The sequence below is a fragment of the Notolepis coatsorum genome (assembly GCF_963971535.1).
Source record: "Notolepis coatsorum genome assembly, chromosome: 11".
In the NCBI taxonomy this organism is placed as follows: Eukaryota; Metazoa; Chordata; class Actinopteri; order Aulopiformes; family Paralepididae; genus Notolepis; species Notolepis coatsorum.
In genome coordinates this window covers 93,629,674-93,652,398 of record NC_140175.1, presented here as the reverse complement: position 1 = coordinate 93,652,398, position 22,725 = coordinate 93,629,674, and the positions used below count along the sequence as shown (strand labels likewise).

Genomic DNA, 22,725 nt, shown 5'->3' with positions numbered 1-22,725 from the left:
CATTTACAACGTATAAAACATGTGCTTTCCTACTAATGTTTAATACATAGAGAACAGCTGCTGTTTTAATTCCTCAAATGGACAGAAATCATCCTGCTTGCAGAAAGTAGGGCTGCGAGGCGTTCAGTTTCAGTTTCAGTTTAAACTTCATTTGAAAAGGGACAGCACACATTAATAAACATAAATGTAAATGTGTGATACAGTGTTAGCCAAAGCAAATGTTCTACTGTTGTCCCTGGGCCTGGTGTTAAAAAGCAGCTAAAAAAGAAAGCATAACATATATCGCATACAGTTAATTAAGAACAGGTTAAAAACACATCATGCTAAATATATACAGCAGACATGTACAGACAATGTACAAACAATAATACTACATATGTGGGCAACCACGCATATAGGGTTAGAGTTCTGCAGGGCTATTGTGTTCACATGTGTAGTTATTTCTTAACCATATTTTGAGATTGTGTTTGAATGATCTGTGTGTTTCAATATTCCGGATGTAAATTGGAATGGAGTTCCAGGTCTTAGCAGCTCTCACGGAGAGGGCTGATTGGCAAAAATTGTAATGTACTTTTCCTTAGTGGAACAGCCAAGTCACCCGGTACAGCAGTTCTGGTGAACCTGCTGCTGAGAGTGAACAAATCTAAAAGTGTGGGTGGGGCTAGACCAGGGGTCAGCAACCTTTACTATCAAAAGAGCCACTTTCCCCCCGTCCCACAAAATAAAATGCTCAGGGAGCCGCACAACCTATTTACCCTTAAAATGAAGATAACACAGTGTATAACGTTTTATATATCCCCAAGCATACCCCACATTTAGCATAAAACGCCTGACAATTGCATACCCAAAGTAAATTGCGATTTATTATACTTTATACTTATAGTACACAGTTTGTTGCATTAATGGGATTATAAAGCAACAAAAAGAAACATTTGACTTTTTATTGGTGTTTTTACCTGTTATAACAAAGGAAAACCTCAAACTCTTATGAAGAGGAGAAAAAATACTGGCTGTGTAGACCTATTTTTAAATAAAACACAGAAGAGAAGACAAAACACTGGTGTCTGTAGACCGACTTTGAAATAAAACCCTGAACTATTCAGGTATATTTGAGTCCTTCCCTTATTTGTGGAACATTTATAAAATAAAAAGTAGTCCACTTTGAAAAAAGACTACCATGTGTAGACCTACTTTGAAATAAAACACAGAAAAGGAGAAAAAACACTGGCATCTGTAGACCTACTTTGAAATAAAACCCTGAACTATGCAGCTCTATTAGAGTCCTTCCCTTATTTGTGGAAAATCTATAAAATAAAAAGTAAATTCGTTGTTCGCAAATTTCGCACCACATATCAGGCATACAGGTAAGCCTTTTGTTGACTAAATATCTTAGTTGATGAAATATTTTTTAATTTCAGTGTCACAGTATGACATCGATCTCAAAAATAAAATAAAAAATAGTTAAAAACAAAATTACAGTTTTTTTTCCTTTTTTTTTTTTGGCCAGGGAGCCGCAGCTGATTGGCTAAAGAGCCGCATGTGGCCTCGGAGCCGCAGGGTGCCGACCCCTGGGCTAGACCATGGAGGATTTTTAAGACCAGACTGGTATCGGCATGTACACATAAATGACTGTGTCGTCTGCGTACATTTGGACTAGGGAGCCAGAGCAGACAGAAGGCAGGTCATTTATGTACAGGCTGAACAGGAGGGGGCCCAGGATTGAACCCTGTGGCACACCCACATCGTATTCCAGGGGGGGAGATAGATCACCATTTATTTTGACACATTGTGTCCTACCCTCAAGATAAGATCTCATCCATTTTAGGGCGTGAATGAAAAATGAAACCTGGATAGCTTAGTGATGAGCACATCATGGCTGATGGTATCAAATGCCCATTTCAGGTCTAAAAACACGGCTCCAATCACGCCTCCATTGTCCATCTTCAGAGAGGCATCTTAACAGAAAGTCACTGAGTAGGCTTTCAGTTTAAACTAGACTTCTGCTACTTATGCTTAGTGACAACAGCAAAGATCATAGCCTACTGCACCAGGGGCACAATTAGGGCAGGGAACATGGGGGTCCTTCCCTGAAGAAAATTCTAATTCTGCAATTTGACATACATATTGAATTTTTATTTATTTTTTTATTTTTACTAAATTAGTTTTTGGAGCTCAGTAATCTCCAACTTTATATTAGAGTAAATACTGTGTATTTATTTAGATGTATAATATAATTAAAAGAATACGTTTGACTCATAACGTAAAATGTTTGTAAAAAGAATAGTAATAAAATACAAATGTAGACAAATCCAGATATCAAAAATCTGGTGGGGCATGTGAACCCCCAGCTTGAATGGGCATGATGCCCACTGTACCCCCAAAACGCCCTGAATCCTCAAGGACTGGATATTTGTTGACCATTGCCCCCAAGTAAATAAACACCACACACAGTTTAACCATGCATTTCTCAAAGATTGTGGTGGTTCATACTGTATGGTTTGGTCTAAATCTTTATCTAAATAACACATGTTGATAACATCAGTAGCATATCACAAAGACGTTTCAAATTAATATTTGAGAATAGGGCAACAATGAGGCCAAATGACTCAACCACAGGCCTCCTTGTTATCGCAGGACAAACATAGTTGTGATGTTTGGTGCAAATTGGACAAAGCATTCATAAGTAACGCATCACGTTGTGTTTGAAATGTGTTTTATCCTAAATGCAATTTGATCTGGCAGTCACACGGTTTGACTCATCAACTCTAAACAATGTATTCAAAGGTGTTTCGTTCCTCGATGCCACACGGCAAGTTTAGCAAGAATCAGCCAAGGAAAACATTCCAATACGGCAGACTTTATGGCAAATTTGTTGTGCATGAGTGATCTACATTCACTTTAATCATTTAGCCGATGCTGCTTTTCTCCACAGCGACTTACAAATTGTGTACAACACAGCCAGCAAGGATAAGTGGATTGCGTAGTAAGCATATAAAAAGAAGAAAAGTATTACAACTTTTTTTTATTAATTCAAATATCAATGGGTATCAATTTAGTAACTGTGCGACAAATGGGTCAGAACCTTATGCTCATTTGAAAACCGAAGGTCGCCAAAATCAATAGGGTTCTTCCACCGAGGGCCATGAAGTTCTGTTCACAGCAAATAAAAAAAACGATTTGAAACGTATCACATTCACACGAAGGGTCTGTCAGGGTGGGCGAGGCGGCGGTCGTTTCAGGGATATAAACACCAAGTTTCAAGTTCAAGTTTGTTTATTAGTTGTCACAATAAAAATACATGTACTTTACGGTGAAATGCTTGGTTCTGTATGAGCCCCTGAGAGTGTGCTTCATACAGTAAAAAAAGTAAGTAAAAAGAAAGTAAGTAAAAGAGGAATATACAATACAATATACAATCTAAAGTACAGCCTAAGTACAATCTAAGTACAGTGAGTAAAAATGAGTAAACAGTGAGGTACAAATGCAGACAGTGAGGTACAGAACTGGTAAGGTGCAAATGCAAATGAGGTATGAATGTAGTGCAAATCTCTTTAATAAATAGATTAAAGTGTCTAAAGTGAGTGTTAATAAGGTGAGTGTTTGTTTAAAAGTGAGTGTGTGCAATGAGTGTAGATGATGGGTTGTTACATGGAGTCATTGAGCACCAGCGTTGTTTTAGTTGCATATGGAGGAATCACCCCAGTGTCCCCGTTTTCAGATAAGGGGAACCCTGAACCCAACGTTAGTACATCCATGAAATCAAATCAAATGTATTTGTAAAGCCATGGGCTGGACAAGTCTTCTTTAAACAAGTCAAGAAGAAACATCACAATAAATCAAGAACAAAGTCCACCATAAAATCCAAATATGCAACACTCCCAGACATTCCCCAGCGAAGGTAAAGAAAAACTCACTAAAAACCTAGTAATAGGAAAAAAGCAGGAGGAGGAGAGAAACCTTAGAAGGGCCGTTCAAAGGGGGATCCCCCAACTTGGATGTCGGTGATAATATAGTGTTGCTATGGATGATCGATGGGTGGAGGATAAAACCTTGAAGCCTTTTCCAGAATGAAGCCTTTTCCATTTGTCCGGAATGAATGAATGAATGAATGAATGAATGAATTACTTTATTTGACAATATATAAAATAATATGTGACAGAAGCACAGTCTGGAAATACTGCCAAGGATAGACACAAAAAAGCTCAGAGCTTATTTCCATTGTGGTCCTTGTAGGGGGGTAGGGGAACTAAGTGTTGCATGCATCATACAGACATCGTAAAGACACATGACATCACAACACATCACATAGACATAACATAGACACATAAAAACATGTAAATGTGCCTTTAGCTGAATATCTAGGTTAATTATAGTCCCCTTTGAGCCATGTCTTTAGGCTGGACTTGAATCTAACAGCACTGTTCACTATTTTCAGGTCACTGGGCAGACTGTTCCAAAAGACAGCTGCGGAATATAAAAAAATTACCTGTAACGACGTGTCTATATTTTACAGGCAGGTCTACCCTGATCCCCAGCCCCCCCACCTACAACTCCAAGTACGGATACCTCAGCTGGGAATCGTACTACAACCTGAGCTACTACACGCGCATTCTGCCCCCTGTTCCCAACGACTGCCCTACTCCTGTAGGGGCCAAAGGTCAGACGGCCCAATTGCGTGATGCTATAAACATTTATCCATGCGTGGAACCCTCTTGTGTATGTATTAACCCTTTCACTACCACCGTCTGTAGTGTGGTAGTGAACGGGTTAACCTTCTGTAGTGTGGTAGTGAAAGGGTTAACCCTTTGTCGGGTGGCAGTGAAAAGGTTAACCTTCCGTATTGTCGCAGTGAAAGTGTTAACCCTTTGGTAGTGTGGCAGTGAAAGGGTTAAATGTATAATAATAACCTGAGAACATATTCCTGTAAAATACTACCATGATCTGTTGTGCAAAACCTGGCCCTCTCACTCTGTGTTTTGTTAGCTAAATCAGAATCAGTCGTTTTTACTTCATCTTGACCTTGAAGGGCTCTGTGAACTGTGTGTGAACTTCATATGTTGTGTTGTGTATTGGGCGTGTGCACCGTTGTGTATTGAATTTTTTTTTTTTTTTAATCTTTTTTCCTCCGATTTTCTCCCATCCCAATGTTAGTCGTTATGCCAATTCCCAATCCCCTTCCTGGTCGCTGCGCACTTACCCCCCACAGTCGGTCTGGGAGAGTGGAGGCTATCACGTGCTTCCTCCGACACACGTCTAGCCAATCAACCGCTTCTTTTCACCTGGCAGCGCAGACTCTCACTGAGAGGGTGTAACGTGTGGAAGGATCACACTACCCCCCTTAAATCCTATCCGCGCTGAGCAGGCGCCCCGACCGAACTGTAGGAGTTGCTGTTTACAACGACCCGGACCCACCCCTCCAGCTTTCCCACCCTCTAATACTGCCAATTGTATTAGTGTGAACGGCCAGCCAAGCTGGTGACAACGCCGGGAGCTGGATTCGAACAGGCGAATCTAGCGTTTCCGGCGTTGGTGACGAATGCAATCTCCGCTACGAACTCTGCACTCGACTTGACCTCCTGAGACCCCAAAAGACGAGGGAGATTGTGCATCTGCAACAGAGAGCTCAAGTGGAGAGGCGAGCGAAAGCAACGTTTCGGAGCTTCACAGCTGGAGACAGGGTTCTCGCCCGGAACTATACCAAAGGGGTCAAATGGATGCCTGCAACAGTTGTTGCAAAAACAGGTCCTGTGTCATATACAGTAGAGAAACCAGGGATAATCTCATCTGGAGAAGACACATGGATCAACTGCTCCACACTGCTGGTTTCCATGATGACTCACCTCAGCCGCCATCCTTTGTTCCAGAGCAGGAGACCTACCAGGAGCAGCATTCATCACCAGAAGAGCCCCAGACGCAACCTGCAAGAGTGGCCCCTGTCCCAGGCACACCTAGACCTATCCCAGCCATCACTTCTCCCAGACCCGGACTCTTACAGTCCTCCCCAAAAGACAATGAAACTGACTTATCTACAGGTCGTTACCCCAGTAGAGTCAGACGCCCTCCTGATAGACTAACCCTTACAATTGGGGCAGAATAATCCCCAGGGTTCAGTCTGGGAATTGAGGTAGTCTACCCTCTTTCCTTAGTTCAGGCAAAGGTTACTAGCCAATGAAAGTTTTAAGTTTAAAAACGTTTTGTTAAGTTAATTATAAAATGAGGAATACCAAACCACAGTGACACTTAGTGTTTTTGTTAATGTTTAAATACTTACTTTTTAGGGGAACCTTCAAAGTTAAGGGGGAGGGATATGTTGTGTATTGACATTCTAAGGCCATGGTTAGACTAGTGTATTTGTGGCGTTTTTTTATACGTTTTTGAATACGTTTCATGTCCCTATTACACAGAAATGCGTTTTTTGGCGTTTTTTTGTGGATACGGCTGAAAAGCAAAATTGTGTTTGCGTTTTGGAGAAACGCTAAAAAACGCGCAGACAACAGCGTGTAGTCTGCATGAGCCGTTGTTGCGAAAACGCCCATGCGCAGTAGATACCATCTGCGTGCCCTTCCGGTGACAGAGAGCTGTCCCAAACCAAATAGCTGCAGCTACTATGTGTTGTCAAGTTATTGTTATAAGGACCCCAGTCCAAGCTACAACAGTCTGCATTCCCTTAACAATTGTTTGTATTGAGCCGTATTGTATTGTACCCATATGCAATATGTTAAAGAAAGTTTACATCCATTCATTCTGCTAGCATTACCGATTGGCACTGCCACTGGATAACATGAGCTAGTGTTAGCTATCAAACCCTGTTAGCTCAAAGCTCCTCTTTCAACTTAACAAGCATTAAACAAAATGGCCCAGTCATCTATTCACCTTTGTTTAATACACACAGCGTTGTCTCTAATGTTATCTAACCACTGATAGCTCCCGATATCATCAGTTTGGTGCTGGCTAAGTAGCGTGAGCTAACGTTAGCTTCTAGCCACAATGCTATACTGTTATAATGGCAAATTCCATTGACGTTAGCATGCAGCTAACAATGCTACCGATCGTTTTTTAGACTAAACTATCCGCTCTTGGTGGTCACTTGTGTTGATGTTAGTTTTGTTTCATCAACAAATGACAGGCAGAACACACAGTGAATGTATCCGTTTTGTTTATTGCACTTTTATTAGGCTTTGCTGAAAAATAATTGCTGCATTGAGTAAATAGGCAAGATGGTGGCGCGGCATAGGCGCCTGCCTTATTGACATTTTCTTTGCTGGAGCTTCCAGGTAGTGTATTGGCACATTCAAGTTCTGATTGGTTGAAATTGCCTTCATGTTTGCCACCTACTGCCACCTACTGCTTTGGCAGTGTACTACATCAGTGTGCTCGGGTGACAAAAACGGAAAAAAAAACGAAAGTGTGACTCGAGGCGCACGACGTCGCGGCGAAACGCATATGACAATGATACGAAAATGAAACGAAAGGTGTAACGCACCCTTAGTTTGCCCCTTATTAGATACTGTCACGCCCCCTGCTAATAAGTATGGGCGTCATTGTAATCACCTGTGTTGAGTTTACCACTAAAGAGCTGTCAACTGGAAATTACCCTTGTCTCGTGTCTCCTCATTATTATATGTTGTACTAATAACCAGATGAGTATACAACACCTTTCACTACCACACCACCAAAGGGTTAACCCTTTCACTGCGACAATACAGAAGGTGAATCCTTTAACTGCCACACGACAACGGGTTAACCCTTTCACTGCGACAATACAGAAGGTTAACCCTTTCACTGCCACACGGCAACGGGTTGACCCTTTCACTACCACACTACAGAATGTTAACCCTTTCAATATCTCACTACAGCCGGTTAACCCTTTCACTGCCACACGCCAAAGGTTTAACCCTTTCACTGCGACAATACAGAAGGTTAACCCTTTACTACCACACTACAGACGTCTGTAGTGTGGTAGTGAAAGGGTTAACAGTCTGTAGTGTGGTAGTGAAAGGGTTAAAGGGGAATGCCATCTGTTTTAAGAATTCACATTATGTTCTTCCTGTGCCCCGGGACAGTTCAGATCATATTGGTGAATGCACACCACTCTCTCCTAAAGCTAGAAATCACATATTTCTATGGAGAGAACACTACAATCGGTGATGGCTGACTTTGAGGCCATAAAATGTTTGTTTTAGCTATTACACCCAAATGCGGTTTTAATTCTGGTTCACATTTTCTAGCAGCGCTAGAATATAAACCTCATTTGGGTGTAAGATCACACACAAACATTCTATGGCCTCACAAATTCAAAGCCCCATTCATTGTTTATGGAGCGGCCCCAGATTTGGCATCCCAGTGACATCACAAATTGGAGTGTTCACTCTCTGATTTCTAGCTTTAGGAGAGTGGTGTGCGTTCACAAATACACACTGAACTGTCCTGGGGGCACAGGAAGAACATATGTGAATTATTAAAATGGACGGCATTCCCCTTTAATGTTTAAAAAATAAATGCACCATTTCAGTATTATGTCTAGGAAGTTTGTCTGTATACTTCTGTTTCTGTGGGGTCCTGTGCATAGATATATATAACTAGATGGTGCAAGGTGGAGTCTCCAGCGTAGTTCAGACAGCACGCCCACTCATAACATGAATGTCTATAGTGCATGTACTATTGAAATAACCATAACTTGCTCAATTTCCAACCGATTTACAAACGGTTTGGTTTATTACAAACGTTATTAACGTGGCTATGATGCTTGGGCATTGAAATTATTTTAGTATGAAAGTCCATTATAAGTATGCAGTATGATAACTATATATCTGACGTTTATAACAAACTAAATCGGTTGAACATTTTGCAAGCTATGGTTATTTCAATAGTACATGCACCATAGACATTCATGTTATGAGTGGGCGTGCTGCCTGTGGCAAGATGGCCGCCATGTGGCAACGTTGCTCTCCATCGGCCAGCAGCGCGGGTGAGTCATTATATTATGTCTATGGTCCTGTGCTCCAGGCAGGGCGGTGCTGCCCGACCCGGAGCTGCTGGTGGACCGGCTGCTTCTGAGGAGGACCTTCAGGCCGGACCCCCAGGGCTCCAACCTCATGTTTGCCTTCTTCGCTCAGCACTTCACGCACCAGTTCTTCAAGACGTTCAACCGCATGGGCCTGGGGTTCACCAAGGCTCTCGCCCACGGGGTCAGTTTACCAACTGTCTGTTCTGTGTTTTTAGTTATAAGACTTTTCCTTTGCCACTACCAGGGCTTGACATTAACACCTGCCACCCGCCAAATGCAGGTAGAATTCGGCAGTGGCGTGTAACTCCGTCACTCTTAAGTCCAATGCACACGGCGGGCGATGCGTGTGAAAGTGAACCCTTTCACTGCCACACGACAAAGGGTTAACCCTTTCACAACCACACTACAGAAGGTTAACCCTTTCACTACCACACTACAGACGGTTAACCGTCTAGTAGGGCTGGGCGATTAATCGATTAATTCGAATTAATGATTTAGGAAAATTTTGAAAAATTTTAATCGATTTTTTTTCTTTTTAGAGTCACCTTTTATTTTACAAAAAGTGATGTTTGGTGAAAGTTAGATTTGCACTTTATTAATCCCAATAGGGAAATTCATTCTTGTTTGATGTAGGGATGGGCATTTTTAAGAAGAATCCAGATCGATTGATCGCATGCTATACTCGAGGGATCGCGAATTACTCTAAATACTTTTTTTTTTACTTAAAAAAAATGTTAATAAAGAATTTAGATAAAAAAGAATTATTATACTTTTTTTTTTAACTTATTTTTGTTCATTCACGTATATATGTTTGTTGTAGTTAACACTTTCCCCGCCAATCACGTTGTACGACGTGTTTCAAGTTCATGCTAATTCTGCCAATTCACGGCGTACAACGTTATTTTGATCATATTTCATTTTTTCGCCATGGTATTCATATTTCCCTCACGGAGCCTGGTCTGATGCTGTGTGAGCCGGCACAACTCTGCAACGCTTCAATACTGCCCCCTGGTGGATGATCGGCGAGTTGCCAAACCGGAAATGGCCGGTTGGATATCGGTGCGTCTCCTAAATGCGTCCGGCCACTCGCATATCGTCGCGGGACTCTAGCCACACACCGTGGATATGGATAGCTGCCATAACTCAATAATTGACATGATTTGGGCGTGTATTAGTATTATACAAACCGGAAATGGATCGACTCGATCCCCATCAAATAACTGGGATCTTTTTGCTCCAGTCTCATCGCCCAATGGTAAGAGGAGGCTGACGTTACTTTCAGCCTGTTTGTTTATTATTATCCATGCAAACTGCTCCGATCTATATATCACCCATACTACATAAAGCATTTAACGACGATCACGGAATTATAAACGACCCCCCCCCCTCCGTTCATCCGCGCATGATCAGTCATAACGTTTAGGACCATGTACAGTTGACATTTTTTATATAGCGTGGATCGGCAACAAACGGCATTTGATAATCTATATATGCATTTATGCCTATATCTCACGTTCTAGGAATTACTGCAGAAAACGATAAAAACATATTTATATTCTAGACGGTATTTTCGTATGAATATGTGAATGAAAAAGTAAAATGTTCCTACATCCTGAACGATAGATAATCGATGTTGAATGGGCCATAGTAATGTCAATTTAGCAATACAATTAAAAAAGTTATAGCCCCTAAGGGCGGTCAGGTGGCGTAGCGGAGATTGCGTTCGTCACCAACCCCGGAGACGCTGGATTCGCCTGTTCGAATCCAGCTCACAGCTCCGGGGTTTTCACCAGCTTGGCTGGCCGTTCACACTAATACAATTGGCAGTATCAGAGGGTGGGAGAAGCTGGCGGGGTGGGTCCGGGTCGTTGTAAACAGCGACTCCTACAGTTCGGTCGGGGCGCCTGCTAAGCGCGGATAGGATCTAAGTGGGATATTGTGATCCTTCCACACGCTACGTCCTCTCAGTGAGAGTCCGCGCTGCCAGGTGAAAAGAAGCGGTTGATTGGCTAGACGTGTGTCGGAGGAAGCACGTGGTAGCCTCCACTCTCCAAGACCGACTGTGGGGGGTAAGTGCGCAGCGACCAGGAAGGGGATTGGGAATTGGGAATTGGCATAACGACTAACATTGGGATGGGAGAAAATCGGAGGAAAAAGGAGGGGAAAAAAAGATAATAATAAAAAAAATAAAAAAAAATCATAGCCCTGCAAAGAAGGTGAACATCTCCATAGACTTACAGTACTGGCAGAGAATGGTATAAGATGCTTAAAGTGCGTGGCAGGGAATGTGTTAACAAAGAGAGGCAGAGTTGATTTAGCAAAAAAATAATCATATATATATATTTTTTAATAATTGAATTTTATTTTCATATTCGAATCCCATGCACATCGAACGAAGCTTCGAAGCTTTGAAGTATTTAAGACAGCCCTATTTATTATACCCTCCAGCACCCGTTCCTTTACCTCCTCTCTTGTGCTCTTCCTCTGGCGTGACTTGACATGTGTCTCCCCTTCTCCCCGTGTGTGTAGGTGGACGCAGGGCTTGACATGTGTCTCCCCTTCTCCCCGTGTGTGTAGGTGGACGCAGGGCTTGACATGTGTCTCCCCTTCTCCCCGTGTGTGTAGGTGGACGCAGGGCTTGACATGTGTCTCCCCTTCTCCCCGTGTGTGTAGGTGGACGCAGGGCACGTCTACGGGGACAACCTGGCTCGTCAGCTCCAGCTGCGGCTCCACAGAGGCGGGAAACTTAAATACCAGGTGCCAGAGATATTCTGCGACATGACCGGAGAATAAGAGGGAAAATCAGTCATGAAAGATTCACAGCAGCAACACTCAAATCATGGACGACACATCTCTGAAAATGAAATCATTTCAACATACCTTAATTTCTTGTGTTGGCTTATTTCATCTTTACTGCTTGCATGACCGAACTGTTCTATTTTAAGGGTTGGATTTGTTTTTTCCCCTAACCACCTCAATATACCAGTTGATTGATGGACAGATGTACCCTCCTACGGTTGCCGAGGCGCCCGTCAAGATGAGCTACCCTCCGAGCATCCCTCCGGAGGGCCAGCTGGCTATTGGCCAGGAGGTGTTTGGACTCCTTCCTGGCCTGGCGCTGTATTCCACCCTGTGGCTAAGGGAACACAACCGCGTGTGCGACGTCCTGAAGGCGGACCACCCCACGTGGGATGACGAGCAGCTCTTCCAGACCGCACGTCTCATTATCATCGGTGAGCCCGGCTGTTGACCGTATTCGCGCGCGCCGACCATTTTCTGCTCTTATGTCTTATGCTCTGGTTGGGTTCCTTTCCACTCTAAGATCTTAGATTAGATTAGATTTGACTCAAATGTATTTGTCATTAAGGACTGAGAATAGGCGGCTTCTCTTTGATGACCCTCCCGGAGCTTGGATAGGAGTAGGTCTGAGGCGGCCAGAAGATGCAGAGTGTAGGGGTCTTGAGGGTGTGTAGTTAGAGACCATTGACCGGAGGTAGGCGGGAGCGGTTCCCTTTGCTGCACGGTATGCCAGGTCGAGGGCCTTGAAGCGGATTCGTGCAGCAATGGGGAGCCAGTGCAGGTCCCTAAGAAGTGGGGTGACATGGGCCGACTTTGGTAGGTTTGAGATCAGGCGGGCCGCTGTGTTCTGAATGAGGTTCTTGGCGGTCGGGGACGCGGTCACAGCTGCATTCTCGACTGTGATGGAAAGGTCGGTCAGGGCGGAGGATTTGGCCAGCAGGTGGAGCAATTCTGTTTTGCTTAGGTTCAGTTTGAGGTGGTTGGTCGTCATCCAGGCGGAGATGTTGGACAGACAGGCCGAGATCCGCTCAGCGACGTGGATATCTGAGGGAGGGAAGGAGAGGAAGAGTTGAGTATCATCGGCATAACAATGATACGAGAAGCCATGAGACGTGATAATGTTACCCAGTGATTTAGTGTAGAGGGAGAAGAGAAGGGGTCCTAGGACCGAGCCCTGGGGGACACCCGTCCGCAGGGGGCGGGTGGCCGACAGGGTCCCTCTCCATGACACTTGGTAGGAGCGGTCTACTTATCACGTTATAACGTGAAACGTTTTATGTTAAAACAATAAGTTATCATGTTATAACGTGAAATGTTTTATGTTAAAACAATAAGTTATCACGTTATAACATGAAACGTTTTATGTTAAAACAATAAGTTATCACGTTATAATGTGATACTGACCTTTTTATTTCTGTTTCTGGTGTGGCAGCAATATGCTTCCGTACTGACCTAACCTGAAATGAAAAAAGAAAAAAATAAGAAAAACTACTAACCTTCATTTTAGTCTTTTACTATTATGCTACTAAGGAATCTACCTTGCCTATATTACTACCTACTATGCTAATATGTCTTTACTACTATAAGACTGTAGCACTCAAGTTCAACACTGTTTGATGATCTATGTCACTTACCCTTAGCTACCAGAGTTGTACCCTTCCTGCTGACATGTTGTACATGTTTTATCGCTCTGGATAAAAGCATCAGCAAAATTTTGTTGAATTGAATTGAATTGTAAAATGAAAAATTTGTAAAAAGAACATAACCAAGAACTGAAAAATGAAAATAAAAACATTGTAGAATTTTTTTTGAAATTACCTCTCCCTCTGTTTCGGTTCGCTTTCCAACAGGTGAGACGATACGCATAGTGATAGAGGAGTACGTGCAGCACCTGAGCGGCTACCTGCTACAGTTAAAGTTCGACCCCACTCTCCTGTTCAACTCCCAGTTCCAGTACAGTAACCGCATCGCCCTGGAGTTCAGCCAGCTCTATCACTGGCACCCCCTGATGCCCGACAGCTTCCTCATCGACGGGGACGAGGTCCCCTACCCACAGTTCCTCTTCAACACCTCTGTCCTCACTCACTACGGCGTGGAAAAGCTGGTGGACTCCTTCGCACGGCAATCCGCTGGCCAGGTAACCGGGGGCAACAGAACGCAAGAACAGAAGTAGAATTAAGCAATAATACACAAGAACCAGTGGTATGTCATGAATATTGCCACGGCTGGCAATATTCATGACATACCACTGGTTCGTGTATTATTGCTTTTATAAAGTAAGTTGCACCTTCAGGAAAAATATAGAATGAATACAGACAATTCTGGGGTCTTTTATAGCGATTTCAGTGAACTTGGCGTAGAAAAATAGTTCCTAAAGATGTATCGTTGCTATGGAATTTCAAATGATGTATTAGTCTAATTTAACGTACCCGTTAACTATAAACGAGTGGATAGATATAGAGGACGGGCCTACATCTAACGGTATTCATAAAAACAGCATTATTAGACGTGCCAATCCAACGAAAGATGAGCTGGACGCGCTGGAGGAAAGCCGCAATTAACCCTTCAACACCACCAAGTCGACGGCCTGGGCATTGAACTGGAACTGTCCGAGGTGCTGTCATAGGGGTGTAAAGGTACACGTATCCATACCGAACCGTTTCAGTACTGGACCTTAGGTTCAGTATGGCTGTGTACCGAACGAATACAACGGTATGTTAACCACTAACGACCGCCCACCGGGGGCTGTTTTTTTCACAATCTAATATTTAAAGAAAATCGATTATTAATTTCAATATAGAATATTCGTTGACAGCCCTACAAGTACAATTAGTTACTGCACACTACATCACCCCTGAGTGGAACATGGAAAACCAAACTTTCCCCCACTGTACCGAAAACCCGTACCGAACCGTGACTTCAAAACCGAGGTACGTACCGAACCGTGGTTTTTGTGTACCGTTACACCCCTAGGTGCTGATGACCTTTTCCAACTTTCGCTTGCATTAGATTCCTCTATCTATCCACTAGTTTATAGTTAACGGGTACGTTAAATCAAACGTAACATTGTAGGTCATGTTGACAGTTTCCGTTTGATGAATGGCAGTTGAAACGTCAAAAGACAATTGAAAAGGCATCTAGAAACCCAAAGATTGTAAGTTAACTCATTCTGTGCTATATAGTCGGGTTTTGATCCTTTTAAAAAAAAATCTATTTTCCTATTCAAAACAGTGCGGACCACGGTGACTCATCTGAGTACTTGAAATTGCAATGATGATTGAATCCCGCCAGGTGGCAGTATCGTCTACCGTATTCGCCTACCAGCTTAGTGCCAGCCCCACAGCCCCACAGCCCCCAAACAACTAGGGACTCGTTGCGAGCAGCAGTGAGCAGGACACGTTCGACAATCGCGATCGCCTAGAGAGCAAACTATTGGATATTATGAAAAAGACTAAATGGATTATATGGATGATGATTATGGACGATAAGGTGCGTTTCCACCAGACTGTTGGACTATGTTGGACTCAGCACTACTGGTAAAACGTTAAAAAAAAACTATAATCAAACCGACCGATGAGGAAACCTATTGGGCTCCGTCTATAGTCTGGCCCGAGCAGAAGAAGACAACGGTGAGGGCCACCTAACGTTATGTACTGATCCTGTTCTGATTCAAGACACTTTTGGACTCGAAGTGAGAAATGGAGTACCTCTAAAACAAAGGTAACGTCTATTTCACGTGTACTATACCGAAACTCCATCATAAAACATGCGTTTATATGAAGAAACAAGGTCATGTGTTTACCTTTGACCAGGCAATAATATAGGTTTCAAGTGAGCAGCCACGAGATTTGCGCATACGCTGCACAAAACCCACTTTATCTCACAATCTAGAAAACCAGCCTGGATTATTTTGAAACGGGGCAATGTTTAGCTCGGGATTGTGAACGAACGAGGGTACGTAGAAACAAACTCTTTTTTACATGTTGGACTATAAATAGTGTCTGTCAAATGAGCCATACTATTGTCTCCATAGCTATAATATAGAATATACAATAGCTCTGCAAAGATCGTGAAATATCGTGAAAATGGTCCAAATAAACTGGCGCCAGGGAGTACAGATGCGAAACAGCATGGCAGTCAATGAGTTAATGACACAGCAGCGCACACATTTAGCACACACACACACACATGAGCGAGCCCTCATCAGTACGATTCATTCTTCTCTTTTATTTTCATTTCAGGTAGTTGTACCTTAAGAGAATTGAAGGCTGGGGCGGCTACGTGGCGTAGTGGGCAAGGCGCTCGCCACGAATGTTGAGACGCTGGGCTTGCCTGTTCGAGCCCAGCGCTCCACATTGCTTTCAGTTTAGCTGGTCGTTCATACTAATACACATTGGCCGTATTAGGGGGTGGGAAACTGATGGGTGGGGATCGGGCGTTGTGGACAGCGACTCCTACAGGTCGGTTGGTGCGCCTGCGCAGTAGAATCAGGAAGTGTCGGGGGCAGCGTGAGCCTCCCACGTGTTACTCCTCGCCACTGAGAGATCGAGCTGCGCAGGTGAAAAGATGCGACTGCTGTTACCTCAAGTACCGGAGGGGACTTGTGCTATGTATGACTTAGTCCACATTGCAGCCGGCTTGTGGGAGGCAAGAAACAGCGTTCGTGACAGGGGAGGGTTGAATTGGATGATACGAAATTGGGATGGGAGAAAATATAGAAAATGGGAGAAAAAGTGGATAAAAAAAAGAAAGAGAATTGAAGGCTGGCATCTGTAAATGCAGATATAAGTACTTTATTCTTATTTTATTATCATTATTATTATTTTCTTTCCAATTAAATGAAAATCTGAAAATAAGTGGTATATGATGGAAGATACGAAAGTCAATGCTTGAAGGAAAATGGACTTCGGAAATCTGTTTTTTATTTACTGTTCTGTAAAAGTCTTGTCAAATGTAATGTTTTATGTTTTGTGTGGACCCCAGGAAGACTAGTTGTTGTCATGCAACAGCTAATGGGGATCCTAATAAACTCAGAAACATTCTAAAGCCAGCGCAGTGGTCACAATGCACAGTCGGACCTACCTGTTGTATAATGTACAATATACATCGTGTCAGTGTGTTTACCCAGGAGGAGTTTCATTTCAAACCTTTACTTCAACTTGTGAGACACTGAGGTTACCCTCATTTACAGCGGCGATGAGCTTACAAAACAAGACAATTTATCAGCAATTTCATACATATAGGCACAATAAATAAGAATAAACAATCAAAGAAATCAGCTACAACAGTTACAAGTCGACACACACAGTGGTCGGAGATCATACTTTCAAATGCAGCAAAGGAAGGAAGAAACTTCAGCTTCAGAGTCAGTTGGAGGGCGTTCCAAGTTCAAGTTTCTCAAGTTTCTTTATTAGTTGTCATACAGAAGTACAGAATACTTTTATACAAAATGCTTCTTTCTGTTACGCTCCAGAGACTGTGCTAGACACAAATAGATAAGTATAAAATAAAATAAGTATAGCAAGTAAAAAATAGAAGTCACGTACGTGGACACAAGTGTTCAGTATGTACATATGTAAAATGTTCAATGCAGAGTAGAAGTAACTGAGTTACCATACAATATACTAATATACAATATACTATATAGTGCAAAGCAGAAATGGGATGAGGTACAATTTAGGTACAATTTACAGTAAGGTGTAATGAGGTATGGGTTGTAGTGCAAATTCTTTACCAATAAATATAAAGTGTGTTTAGGTGTTGTAAAGTGGGTGCTGCAGTGAGTTGTTTTTTTAAAGTGAGTGTGTGCGTGTGGATGTGTGTGCTGTGAGTGCATTTGATGGTTGTTACATAGTGTTATTGTTCGTTGAGCATCCTGATGGCCTGGGGATAGAAGCTTCTTCTGAGTCTTTCTGTGCTTGCCATGAGGTGTTGGAAGCATCAAAGGAAAGATTTGAACAAGTAAAATAGGTTCCAAGATTCCAGGGGCACGTCGTAATTTTTTTTATCTGAATATATACTATGAATAAGAATAAAAGTAAACAGTATACACAAGGTACCCTAACTGGCATGATATACGTCATAAGTTGTAATCCGTGCAGGTTTTTGTGATTAAAGGGTGTGTTCACATCTGAAAGTCCAGGGATAGTCCGGACTTTCTAATTTGTTTACAAATTAGATCCGCACCAAATGTGAAAATGATACATTGTTTAATTTTGGTCTGCGTTCACACTACCCTGTTTGGTGCGGATCTAATTTGTAAACAAAGGACATGCTGTCGCATCTATTGGACTAGTCTATAGCACTCACAAACGTAATCAGTTGCCGGCAGCGTAATGAGAGAGATACTATTATGAGCACGGGCCGGCGCTAGTCGACTAGAGAGGAGAGGAGAGGAGAGGAGAGGAGAGGAGAGGAGAGGAGAGGAGAGGAGAGGAGTGGAGAGGAGAGGAGAGGAAGGAGAGAGAGAGAGAGAGAGAGAGAGAGAGAGAGAGAGAGAGAGAGAGAGAGAGAGACCTTTCCTTCCTGCGTAAGCTTTTTTTTTCTTTATCTGAGAGAATGTCCGCGAATGTCCTCCTCACGCAGGAGAAAGTTTGGGGGTCCGCGCGCGGCGCGAGTCTAGAGTAGAGAGAGAGAGAGGAAGAGAGAGACTGCGTCTAGAGAGGAGAGAGAGAGAGGGAGGAAGAGAGAGACTGTCCGCGTGCGGCGCCAGTCTAGAGAGGAGTAGGCTACTTTGCTTCCTGGATTAGGTACTATAGTTCGATTGAAACTAACCGAGTCCCAACTTTTCAAGAGGACCATGGTTCGGTTGTTTGGTCCTCATTATAGTTCGGTTTGCGTTCATACCTGTACAAACCAAACGGACTATCGATCTAAAGGGACCATGGTCCACTTAAAGGGACCATGGTCCACTTAAAGTGGACCAAACAGAGTAGGTGTGAACGCGCCCTAGTGGGTCAGACATTCCTAATAGTTCTCCAGCTGCTGGCAGCAGTCCATGCCCACAGTTGTGGAGCGTGATGATGGCTGCTGGCACAAAGGACTGGTCAAGGTGATTTGTGGTGGTTATTGGAGTGTCGGGGGCTATCGGTGAGGGGGTAACATGATTTCAGGGGCTAATCCTGTGTCCCACAGACAGGGGTGTAAAGTACTTGAGTAATTGTACTTCGTTACTTTTTTGGGGGATTTGTGCTTTACTCAAGTATTATTAGGTTTGTATACTTGTAATTTTACTCAATTACATTTCAGAGAAAAAATACATACTTTTTACTCCTTACATTTAAAATGCAGACCTACAAAGTACAAAGTACAAATCTTGCAGGTCCATTTATTTGAATAGTATATTTGTTTATCTGGCCGAACTAACGTTAACGCTATTAATCCTGCGGTCGCACTTTATTTTAAAACCGCCAATCAAATCCCCATCAATGGAAAATGAACCCGCCCACACCCATGCTGATTGGTCCTTGTGCAAGACTAGAAAGCAGGGATCTTTGATTAAACACCTGCTATCAGAAGAATAGACAGTCAGAGTGACAAGCTACAGAAGGTGGCCACAAACGATAGTACGAGTGATGAAGAGGACGAAACAGAACCTTTCATTGCCCCGGAATAAAAAAAAAAAAAAAAAAGTTTTTACTTTTACCTTTTGGTACTTAAGTACATTTAAAAGTAGAAACTTTTAAACTTTTACTCAAGTGTGTTTTTAGCCAGATACTCTGACTTTTACTTGAGTAAGATTTTGAGACGGTACCCCTACTTTCACTTAAGTATAATTTCTGAGTACTTTTTACACCCCTGCCCACAGATAGGCGGAGGTCGTAACATCCACGCCGTGGTGACCAAGATCGCCGTGGGGGCGATCAAGGAGTCCCGGCAGCTCCGCGTGGCGCCCTTCAACGAGTACAGGAAGCGCTTCAACCTGCAGCCGTACTCGTCGTTCAGACAGTTCACAGGTAGGAGCGGAGAGCACGCATGCTCAAACACAAGACGCGTTCAAACATCTCGTTTTGATGTTTTCAGCAGGTACATGGGAAAAACCTCAGAGTATACATTCCTGGAATGATTGGCCTCAACTCACGTTTCGGATGGTTTCGCTAAAAGGAAAAAAAAAGGACCACGCTGTATAACATCAACAGTGGGTGAAGAAATGAAAGCTACAGCAAGTGTACCGTGTCGGTCAAGATGTAGCTGATGAGGACGGTTAAACTCTATTTTCTCGCTGCGGTGTGTCGCCATGGTGACGCGGCTGACATAAGCACATTCCCAGAGGTTGTTGTAATAATGTCATCGACAGATGCAGAGCTCTACTCTTACTGTAGTTTCAACAGTTTAAAACCTTTTTTATTTTATTTATAATCAAGTCCATATGGAGAGACTCCTGCTAACAGGTCCCTGCGGTCGTGTACAGACAGTACTGTTGACACACGCTGTAGGCTGTTTACATTAGTCAGTTGCTAGGGGTCTTAGGTTACATCCGCCCCCTCCTTCTGATGCTTATCTGCTGCTGTTGCAGGTGAGGAGGAGATCGCCGGCGAACTGGAGGAGATGTACGGAGATATCGACGCTCTGGAGTTCTACCCCGCCCTGCTCCTGGAGAGGACGCGCCCGGGGGCCATATTCGGCGAGAGCATGGTGGAGATGGGCGCCCCCTTCTCACTCAAAGGCCTGCTGGGGAACCCCATATGCTCCCCGGAGTACTGGAAGCCCAGCACCTTCGGCGGCCAAGTGGGCTTCGATATAGTCAACTCTGCCACGCTGAAGAAGCTGGTCTGTCTCAACAGCAGGACGTGTCCTTACGTGGCTTTCAGTGTCCCGGCAGAGGAGCCCAACCAGAGAGGGACGGATTCCAATGAAGGCGGGAGCGACGAGCTGTGATGAGGACACATTCTCCAACAACTGGACAACCCCCCCCCCCCCCGATGATGGTGGAGTAGATTGATCTGCTGCTAATCGTTTCTATGTTTACAGAGAACCTCGTAGGGGCAGAATGTCTCGCTGCCTCTGCTTGTTGGCAGAACACTGAGGATTCACAGTTGACTGAAACATCGGTGTGAAATTGGACACACACTCACACACTCCTACACACACTCACACACATACACATGCACGCACGCACACACACACACACACGCACACTAGATGTTTTATGTTTACATAAATCACTAATCTGAGATATCTGGGAATATTATGTGCTCAACTGATAACAGGTTGGTGCATGTCATAATTTTGCATCGGACTACATTAACAATGGCAGATACAACACACTCTCTCTCTCACACACACACACACACAGTCACACACTCTCACACACACACACACACACACACACACACACACACACACAGACAGAAAGTAAACAGTAATAGGACGTATTAATGAAGACAAACATTTGATTTATTGAAATATATTACTGTATGATACTATGTGCTTGAAGACAGAGAGTCTTAAAGAGTACTAAAGTGGTGTATACACTGCTGCCCCCGTTAAAATGTCTATACTTTCTGTATTACTCACATTTCTTTATGAAGAATATGGGAAGAAGATAGCAAACAGTGATTGGAATTATTCCCTCATCTGTTTTATCCAATTAAAAAGACATAAATACAGAAAGCTTCGGGCTGTTATTGTGGAAGGGAAGTGTACGTAAGATTGGTGCCTGTTGTTCTATACATCTGATATGACTCTACTCCTTATCACAGTGTTTATCTTAGCATGAGAGAGAGAGAGAGAGAGAGAGAGAGAGAGAGAGAGAGAGAGAGAGAGAGAGGGGGGGGGAGACTCAGCAGGATGTGTAGTTTCTGAAAAGAAAAGTGGGATTCAATGTAAGATGAGAACTTGGTACTTTTCGGAAAACTACAAGAGAAAAATGCGACAATGAGGCCATGTTCACACTGCAGGCAAGATTGTCTTAAAAAATGTTGCTCATAGAATAGAAATCCTTTAATAATCCTGAGGGAAATTCGGCACTACAGATCGCTCACATTGAACAACAATAAACATTTAAGTAGTCAATAGGACTAAAATAGGAATAAGAATATAATAATATTAAAAATATGAATAAAATAGAATAAAGAATAAAATACGTTCCGGGATATACATTCTGGTATGTATATACATTCTAAAATCTTAAATATACAACTATCCAGACAAAAATATACAGAATTATACAGTAAAATGTACAGTAATAAGTGTGAAAATGTAAAGTGACAAGTGACCAGGAAGACTTTGCCAGGCTGTACTGTCACCCTGTGCTCAGTGATGAAGTGAGGCACCGTGATGCATTATTATAGGGTCTGATGGCTATCGGAATGAAGGACTTCCTGTGCCGTTCAGTGTTAGATCTAGGGAGTCTTAGTCTTAACACTGAGCGTGCTCCTTCTATCAGCCAAGTCTGTGTATAGTGGGTGGGAGGGGTTGTCCATGATGGCGTGGAGCTTAGCAAGGCTCCTCCTCTCCGCCACCACTGATAGAGAGTCCAGCTCCACCCCTACCACGTTACTGGCCTTCCTGACCAGCTTTTCCAGCCTGTTTGTGTCCCCCGCTTTCAGTCATATATGACTCAGATCTGATTTTAACAGTGTGAGCAGGACAAATTACATGGAATCTGATCTTTTCAATTCTGATTTGGGCCTCTTTCACATGTGGTCCTAAATCAGATACAGGTCTGATCTTTGCAATGTGACCTCAGTCTGAACAGACTTTTACATCACTCTAGATTGACATTTGTCACTTTTCTTTTTTACGTCCATCTTCTTTATTGTTCATTTGCGCCAGTTCGGGAGTGTGGCAAGTTCCCACTGGAATCTGATATTGGCCACATTTTTTTTTAAATAACGTGAACAGCCAAACAAAATAAATCTGATCTGAGCATTAAATCAAAATTGAGCACTCAAACGTGCAGTGTGAACATAGCCGAT

At 43.1% G+C, this 22,725-nt stretch overlaps 1 protein-coding gene across 1 annotated transcript in view; it reads left to right on the top strand.

The window, feature by feature from the left end:
- Positions 1–21,165, top strand: part of LOC311237541 (prostaglandin G/H synthase 1-like) — a 34,693-nt gene extending 13,528 nt beyond the window's left edge. Inside the window, exons 5-11 of the mRNA XM_084325483.1 lie at positions 4,514–4,657; positions 9,007–9,188; positions 11,681–11,764; positions 11,994–12,240; positions 13,657–13,943; positions 19,614–19,761; positions 20,322–21,165. Coding sequence (XP_084181609.1) covers positions 4,514–4,657; positions 9,007–9,188; positions 11,681–11,764; positions 11,994–12,240; positions 13,657–13,943; positions 19,614–19,761; positions 20,322–20,683 — 1,454 coding nt within the window. The 3' untranslated portion in view covers positions 20,684–21,165. The remainder of the gene's footprint in view (positions 1–4,513; positions 4,658–9,006; positions 9,189–11,680; positions 11,765–11,993; positions 12,241–13,656; positions 13,944–19,613; positions 19,762–20,321) is intronic.
- Positions 21,166–22,725: the final 1,560 nt, after the last annotated feature.